Source organism: Sinocyclocheilus rhinocerous, unplaced genomic scaffold (assembly GCF_001515625.1).
Source record: "Sinocyclocheilus rhinocerous isolate Xijiao unplaced genomic scaffold, SAMN03320098_v1.1 scaffold481, whole genome shotgun sequence".
NCBI lineage: Eukaryota > Metazoa > Chordata > Actinopteri > Cypriniformes > Cyprinidae > Sinocyclocheilus > Sinocyclocheilus rhinocerous.
This window is the reverse complement of record NW_015657695.1, coordinates 1,041,236-1,050,095: the sequence shown is the minus strand read 5'-3', so window position 1 is coordinate 1,050,095 and position 8,860 is coordinate 1,041,236. Positions and strand designations below refer to the sequence as shown.

At 40.9% G+C, this 8,860-nt stretch overlaps 1 protein-coding gene across 4 annotated transcripts in view; it reads right to left on the bottom strand.

Annotated features, from left to right (window-relative positions):
• Window positions 1-872: 872 nt before the first annotated feature.
• Window positions 873-8,860, bottom strand: part of LOC107721513 (polycomb protein suz12-A-like) — a 13,962-nt gene continuing 5,974 nt past the window's right edge. Inside the window, exons 10-17 of one of the 4 annotated variants that reach the window (XM_016529572.1) lie at window positions 6,157-6,337; window positions 5,942-6,030; window positions 5,066-5,209; window positions 4,685-4,842; window positions 3,928-4,126; window positions 1,996-2,075; window positions 1,848-1,880; window positions 873-1,777 (exon numbers count right to left, since the gene is read on the bottom strand). In XM_016529572.1, coding sequence (XP_016385058.1) covers window positions 1,495-1,777; window positions 1,848-1,880; window positions 1,996-2,075; window positions 3,928-4,126; window positions 4,685-4,842; window positions 5,066-5,209; window positions 5,942-6,030; window positions 6,157-6,337 — 1,167 coding nt within the window. In that variant the 3' untranslated portion in view covers window positions 873-1,494. Of the gene's footprint in view, window positions 1,881-1,995; window positions 2,076-3,927; window positions 4,127-4,684; window positions 4,843-5,065; window positions 5,210-5,941; window positions 6,031-6,156; window positions 6,338-8,860 lie in introns of all 4 variants that reach the window. The other 3 variants (XM_016529575.1, XM_016529573.1, XM_016529574.1) reach the window with 3 other exon arrangements.

The window sequence follows — 8,860 nt, the reverse complement described above, 5'->3', positions numbered from 1 at the left end:
TCATCAACTTGTGAGGTATCAATTGTAAAACAAAAAAAAATCTTTATTTTAAATAAAGAGCAACCTCAAGCACGTTTCAGCAAAATTCAGAAACTCAAGCAGGTTTCATAATGTTCTTATTCAAGATATAAGTATCTTTTTTGACATTACTTTACATCACTAATCCACAGCCTGTGTAATCGTTGCTGTATTGAGAGTGTTACGCAAAAATTAGCAATTACACAACGGCTTCAGCCAGTTAAGCAACTGATCTCCAATATTGACCAAAAACATTTTTTAACCCAGTGCACAGTTGTAGCGAAATAAAGCAGTAATGATTCACAAACAGATCCCTTTCTTTTAAAACAGATGCATACAACAACAACAAAAACAACAACTATGAAGACTTACATTTCTGATTTGAAACCAACTAGACAAACATTATAGCCATTTCACTTTGGTCTAAAATAATATTCCTTCTGGAATGCAGTCCCCTTCAGCAAAGCCATCGTGTAATATCACTAAACCTATGTACACGTTACAACAGGTTTCCTCAGAAACACCTGAAAATCAAACAAATGGGCACCGTGAAGGACAAGTGGAAACGAGATAAATTGATGGACACCAGAGCAGATGCACGGTGTATGGAACTGGACAGTTTGAAATTATTCAAACAAGAATAAATGAAACCTTTTCGCACTGATTTAGACCAAAAGTTCAAACCCTGCTTCGAGTCCATGTTTCCATGGGTAAGGCAAGTGTAAACATTTCTGCAAGGCTTCCGCCACCCCACTGCGTTGTAGTACCCTGTACCTGTATGTTTGTGTTGCAAGGTCAGTGAAATTAAGGCTCTAAAAAAAAACTTGATAAACTCTGCAGTGTAGATGTTCTTCAATCCAAGATTCAAAAGAAATAAAAGTCAAAAAAAAAAAAAAAAACGTCATTTGAAGTCTTCAAGTGTGGTGCAACTTAAAAACTTGGATGGCACAAACTGAAATGCTAAAAAACTCCACAAAAAAAAAAGAAATGAAACCATACACAAGCAAAAAATAAAATGTTAAAGTTTTCAGAATGAGTTTATCAACCCCTGTGAAAAATATGCACAATATTTTGTATAGTTGTATAGTTGCAAGTTTGTAGGAGCCATTTCCATCCATTGATGTTCAAAATATATTAAAACAAAATCTTTTCATAGTCCTTTTAAAAACAGGCACCTAAAACAAGTGCTAAACATTTGCTAGAGCTACAGGGTTGTGTGGGAAGAGAAAAATCTGACCTGCTTGTACACTCCATCATAAAGACTAATGGCATCTTCAAGTAATTTGAACCTAGTAAAGAGTTGCTTTGAACTCTGATGACATCAGGCCCAAATCATGATCTGCAGAGTATGTGGCTGTCGAACCACATAACCCGCTTCTAACTCGACATCAACTTTAACCCTGTGAGCGAGCAGAATTTGGTGGCTCTCAGATGCCTGCTGACACTCAATTCAACGCAGAGTGTGAGGAGGAGGTTTCAGTGATTCTGGGTGTTGACTAAACTTGATACACTGGCTTCACCATCGCAGCTGGATCCACCATCAGCATCGTCTTGCGTTTTGGCTTGCTCCTGGCCATCTTTTTGCGGTTTCAGGTGAGCCATGGCCTTATCTATGGTCCCTGTATTCACTAAACCAAAGTCGTGCATGCTGACCAGATGGAGCAGAATGTTCCGGCAAAGATTCTTCTCGATGATGGTGGTGCTGTGCTGCTCCACAAACAACAAGCAGGCCTGATTCATTTGGTTGTCAGCTATGAATCTGCATGGAAAGAAACAAGCGAATTACTGGCAGAAATGTGATCAAGCTCTGAGAGATAAACTCACGTAACATGTAAGGTGATACGAGGAGAGTATCCAGGCCACTGTAATATACAGAACAAGGATTGCGTTTAATAGGAGAGGTTTGATTCAATAAAACAAACTTTAAACAGAAAGGACCGAAGTGAAGTAGAAGTGAGAAAAAAAAAAAAAACATACCCATGTTTCATTACATGCAGGTTCCACAATTTCATGACCTCTTTCTCTCCCTCATTGACATCCGTGAATTCATCGATTTGCTAAGGGGTAGTGAAGATAAAGTCACTTAAAATGGTAAATGCTAAATAAAACATGTGTGCAGTTTCAGATTTAGAGGGTGCTATAAACTAGGGATGCACCGAAATGAAAATTCCGGGTTGAAAACGAAAATTCTGGATGCACTTGGCCGAAAACAGAAACGAAGCCAAAAATGCTTTGTAATAATTATTTATTATTTTATTGAATAATATAAAGTAATTTTGTAAGACTTTTTAAATTTAACTTAATTTTAATTAAACTAACTTTTAAAAAAACACAAGCCAATAAAATAACCACACTTTTACAGAAAATTACACAATAAAATTGGACAGAAAATTGATTAAATATCAATATATTTTTATTTAGTTCTATGCAACAGAATCAGATTTTTTTTTTAGATTAAAGTTTTTTAACTAATTATCCAAATAATATATAGTCCTACAAAGCTATTATTATCAGAGCATGTGAGCAGAGCACAGTGGGGAGCAGATCAGTGGATAGCGTCATTTTACCAGTGTTGCCCAGTACAGCAGGTTACATCCCAGCAGCACTGCTACTGCAAACAGCAACAAGTAACATAATACATAGAAATTTCCTGTCTGCGCGTTATTTGAGCGAACTTTGCTTTTCCGGTGAGCATGAGCGGTAGACGAGCAGAACGCACATTCATACAGCGGAATATTGAGTGGAGCATCACATCATGCAGTGACTGCGGCTAGACGAGAGTAAAACCTGTGCACGGCGCACCATATATATATATATATATTTTTTTTTTTCCGGCTCATATTTTCTGCCGATAATTTTTGGTGGCCAAAAATTCGGTGCATCCCTACTATAAACCTACAGTCACTGAACAACAAAGCAATTATGCAGATAAAAATCAACCCTTTATACTTTAACATTGATTTAATGCAGCTTAATGGCAGATATGCTGTAACATCCCTCCTCAGATGCGATTTGAACATGTAGTGTCAGTGGAAGCATATCATATTCAGTCTCACACAGACTAAAGCCCGGCTCACACGGTGCGATTTTGGCCATGATTTGGTCGTCTGAGACAAATTTTGAAAATCCTAAAAGATTCCTATAATCCTAGGCTAAAATCTGTAGTCTTTGATCGCTGGTTTGACATGTTCACCGACAGCCGATTAATGGTCGTTACGATCAAATTTTACCTCCGACGAACTTCTGGCAGTGTCAGAAGATTTGGCACACAATCCTGCAGTGTGACATCTCCTACGACGAACGTCAAAGTGTCTTCGTTTTTCAAGACAAGCCATGATCAGAATTAATGCTAGAGATTTCTTCTAACTGCATAAACTCCGGCACTCCCGTCCTCCGCTCACGGAATTCATGATACGTTGCCTTTGCTATGATAAACACCAGTTGCGCCGCTGTTTTCATGTGGGTGTGTAGTGCTGCTTACACTATTCTTCTTAAATACGCCGGTATTGCTGTCATTCATATACTGTTAATGACAGCCAACATTACAGCCCTGCGTGCAATGCAGCTCGTGGTCACTGAACATGTATGAGTTGATAATGAAGAACTCCGGACAGGTTTTCTTGCGCGCACCCGTTTTTAACGCGTCTTGACTGTCGTACAGTCTGACATTAATGACAACTGAGATCCCACAGTGTGACATGATCATCATGTTCGTACAGTCTGACAAGTACAATCCTAAAGGACTTTTAAAAATCGCACAGTGTGAGCCCGGCTTGAGTCACAAACGGCACACCATCTGTCTTGCGTTTTGATTTGTCATCTAGAGTCAATCTGACCTAGTAAATGCTACTCTGGATCTTCAGTGTTAACAGAACCAAAGGGTTACTGATCTTCTGACGGCTTCCTCACCATAACGGTCTTCTCTCTGAGCCATGCCGGGTCCGTCTCGTCCTCACTGTCCACATCCATTTCCTGTGGTCTAAGCGGCGTGCAGCTGTCGCTGTGGAAGTACAGGCGGTTGTGGCCGCTGATGTATGTCCGCTGCTGCTCCTGTTCTCCATCCTCTGGCTCCAGGAACTCTGAAAGGCTGGGCTTTGAGCGCTTGGGCCTGAGAAAACCAAAACATTGCGTTTTAACACCAGATGCAAAGAAATGGATGCAAGGTCTGTGATAGGCCTGGGTGGCATGACGGTATGTACTGCAGAAATGTTTACGGACTTCAAACGTTTGAAAGGTAGTCAGTGTGGAATTCAACTGATATGGGGTAAAAGGTGCATATATTCATCAATTTACAACAGACCTCAAACACAGCCCATCCATTGATATTTATAATGCACTAGTGTTTTGAGTTTTATTTTTAACTCAAGTGTTGTATAATATAAAGCAGCTGTTTTAGCACTGATGCCAGTTGCATCATTAATTTCTTATGAACAATCTGTTTTGGTTAGCATCCAAATAAAATAACTGGCCTAGTTAATGAGGGAAATAATGGCAAAGCAATATCCAACACACTTTCTGATTAAATTATAACTATATTGTGATACACACATATATATAGAGAGAGAAAGAGAGTAACCACAAAAAAATAACGGTGGAACTTTTTACTCAGATGCAACCATTTTTTAATTTGGATACTTGCAGTCTTTCACTTTAAACCCAAACAGACCTGCAGACAAGGAAGTGTGTAACTGGAGTCCTCTTCACTGGGCCGTTACGGCTGAAGGCAAAGCCAGGCTGGCAGTGGATGTCCTGAGGGTTGCCCACGTAAGAGCCGTCATAGCATTCATTAATCGACACATCTATCCTGGCTCCTTTAGGATGAGGCTGGTTGAGATAAAAATGACTTCATCACTATAAACATTTCTACCAAACATGGACTGTATTTTTGTTGCTCTGCAAGTGGTTATGAATGTTTAACCCAGCTCAACTAAAAGGCATTCACAGATCGATTCCCACAACAAGTGTAAACACTGTGGCATTACACTTATTATGACTACGTAATCCATGTGGTCTGGTGACAGTTTCATAACCTTGAGATATTTCTTACCACATAGTTGAAGATGAAGCGGCTGTGGGAGAGCTTGAGGTGCTTGAGGAGGCTGTAGAGCTTACGGCAGTTCAACGTGCACCAGGGACAGTGCAGGTCATCTCTGGCCTCCGTCTGCTGCCGTGCGTTATTGTTATACAGGAACTACAAAACAAGGGGATGGACACAAGAGACCATGACCACACAGCAGCCCACCATACAAGACCAACAATGGGTCAGAGCAAAATGTCAAGGCAGGACTTATGGACTCCAGCGCTCTCATGGTGATACGATACAACAGAATCTACAGTGGAAAGATGTAGAGAATCACAGGAAACTCCCTGCCCTTTTGACAGTCAATATAAAGGCCTGTGATCACTGATAAGTGCTGTGTTGTGTGTACAGTGTGGTTTGGTATCGTCAGATAAATTTGCAGATGCATGTTACTCACCTGATAATTTGTTTGTTTGTGTTTAACGCCATTCCAGCTTCTGTGGCTATTTTCATGGCAAGAAATATTATGACTGAATTATATCATGTTTTTAGAAATTATTTTTGCTAAAAACTCCAAATCTGTATTTGGCTTAACTAGATAAAAAAAATCTCTTCAAAAGAGTTAACTGAATAAAAAAAAAAATTTCTCAATGAGTTAAAACCAGCACAATCTAATAAAACATGCTTAATGGATAAAGGGCTTCGGCAGACAGAACACCGAGGATCTTCCCCTAGTATTAAAAACTTGTGTCATCCTGGAATGACCAATTCTACAGCGGGTATAAACAATCTGGTCCCATCGGTTAAAAAATTTATATAAAATTCCTTTTCCAACATTGGGACTAATTTCATGGAGTTTATTCATTGAATATAGATCCCACTCTGTCATTTGTTATTACTCACCTGATAATAAACACGTAGTTTCTGACGAGGTTCGACATGAGTTTGTTCTCTTCTTACTGGTAGATCAGCGCCAACTGATTCATTAACAGCTGCAATCAATAAAACATCATTGTTATGACCATTATCCTCAGTACTGCACACAAATTGTAATGCTTTAAAGACCAAAAAGTTAGTGATCTTCACTTGTAATCACTAACCAGTGCTGGTGATCTTACCTACTGCATGTGGCGGCTTCACATTGCTAGGCTTGCCGCTGTCTACTGTGCTGGATTCAGAATTGCGTGTGGCAAGCGGTTTGGCCACTGGTGCCGTTCCCCTGTCAGCCGTGTCATTGGTCCATCGCAAAGTGAACTGCAGCGTGGGTCCCTGAGAAAAGGTCTCGAAGGGTGGAAGCCACTGAAACACAGGGTAAAGATCCCAAATAAAAGTCCAAAAACTACTTAACGATATACAAGCATCTCGAATAGCCACATTAATAAAACAGACTAATAAAACGCGTACCTTGTCAGTGTCATGCGCTTTGCTTGGCCATTTGTTGTGATAAACAGGAAAGTGTGTTAAAGCGCCAGCAAAACAGTGTAAAGAAATACTCTTTGTGAAAAGCAGTCAATCAGCAGAAGTTTAAAGCAGCTTGTAAGTGTATTTATTTCTTGTCTCCGTGTTTAATGCAGTTGTCGTTGCTAGGAAACGCTTGTTTTGTTTACTGTGGAGACATGCTGAAATCGCGTTTGGTCTCGTACTGTATCGCGTACCTTGTCAGTGTCGTGCGCTTTGCTTGGCCATTTGTTGTGATAAACAGGAAAGTGTGTCCAGCTGAATTCAATTTGAGTTTTGTTAGACGAATATAAAAAGCTTAGTATACCGCGGCAGCCCTCGTGTGAAGCTCTCCTCGTGTGAAGACCGAAGAGTATAAAGACCATTGACTCTACTGTTCGACTCCACCGAGCAGGCACACCGGCAAGACACATAAGTATCGCTTCTGAATCATTCTCTTTCCTACTAGTTGTTCCCCTTCTGTTTTCAGTTTTTATAACCAATTCTTACTATGTGTTTCCAGATCCCTACTATCACTACCACTCACAAACCATGCATCACACACTGTAGGCAGCGCAATCCTAACAACCTGCGCACTTTGCCTATGTCTACTAATACACTACTTTCTTTTTCTATTGGTCTCTGGAATTGCCAGTCTGCTGTAAACAAAGCAGATTTTATTACTTCTATTAAAAGTCATTCAAGACTAAACCTCATGGCCCTGACAGAGACGTGGATCAAACCAGAGGACAATGCTACACCTGCAGAACTCTCAAATAATTTCTCTTTTTCCCACCCCCCCCGTTTGACTGGAAGAGGTGGAGGTACTGGTCTGCTCATCTCTAATGATTGGAAATTTAATCCTTTACCATCTCTGAGTATCAACAGCTCCTTTGAATCACATTCAGCCACTATTACCCACCCTCTTAAAATCCATTTTGTAGTTGTTTATCAACCCCCAGGACCACAAGGTAACTTCGTGGAAGAATTAGATGTGCTGCTCTCAAACTTTCCTGAGGATGGTACTCCCCTAGTTATGCTTGGAGACTTCAACATCCACCTAGATAAACCTCAGGCTGCAGACTTCCACACTCTGCTTGCTTCATTTGATCTCAAGCGACTATTAACTACGGCTACTCACAAATCAGGCAACCAACTGGACCTTATTTACACAAGACACTGCTCCACTGATAATGTACTGGTTACTCCACTACACACCTCGGATCACTTCCTCCTCACTCTTAACCTCAACATGGTTCCTGACACAACACATACCCCTACACATGTCACTTTTCGACGTAACCTACGCTCACTCTCACCCTCCCGGCTATCTGCTATGGTTTCATCTTTGCTTCCTTCCCCTGAACAGTTATCATCTCTTGATGTTAACCGTGCTACTGATACTTTCTGCTCCACTCTTACGTCTTGTTTAGACACTGTCTGCCCCTTGTCTTCCAGGCCAGCTCGTACCACCTCTTCTGCCCCTTGGCTATCTGATGTTCTCCGTGAGTATCGTTCTAAGCTCAGAGCTGCAGAAAGAGTATGGCGCAAATCACAAAATCCTACTGACCTTAATGTATATCGATCACTTCTCTCTTCATTCTCTGCTAATGCCTCCACTGCTAAAAGGACATACTATCACAACAAAATTAACAATTCGCCTAACTCTCGCATGCTCTTTAAAACATTTTCCTCCCTCCTTTATCCTCCTCCTCCCCCTCCTTCATCAACTCTAACAGCTGACGACTTTGCCACATTCTTCATTAATAAAATTACAAACCTCAGTGCACAATTTGCCACACCACAAACTGTCAAACACATCTTACCAGCAAACATACACCGTACAACATACACACTTTCCAATCATCCTACTACTTGTCCGCTTGATCCTATTCCATCTCATCTCCTTCAAGCCATTTCTCCTGCCGTTGTACCTGCACTCACTCACATCGTTAACACATCCCTTCACACTGGTGTTTTTCCCTCAACATTTAAAAGAGGCTCGTATAACCCCACTTCTTAAGAAACCCACTCTTAACCCAACTCTTTTAGAGAACTACAGACCGGTTTCCCTTCTACCTTTCATTGCAAAAACACTTGAACGAGTTGTGTTCAACCAAGTCTCAGCCTTTCTCACACAGAACAACCTCCTGGACAGCAACCAATCTGGCTTCAGAAGTGGACATTCGACCGAGACTGCCTTGCTTTCAGTTGTTGAAGCCCTAAGACTGGCAAGAGCGGCTTCCAAATCTTCTATACTTATCTTGCTGGATCTGTCCGCTGCTTTTGACACAGTTAACCACCAGATCCTCCTGTCAACCCTATTGGCAAAGGGCATCTCAAGAACCTCACTCCAGTGGTTTGAGTCTTATCTCTCAGATAGGT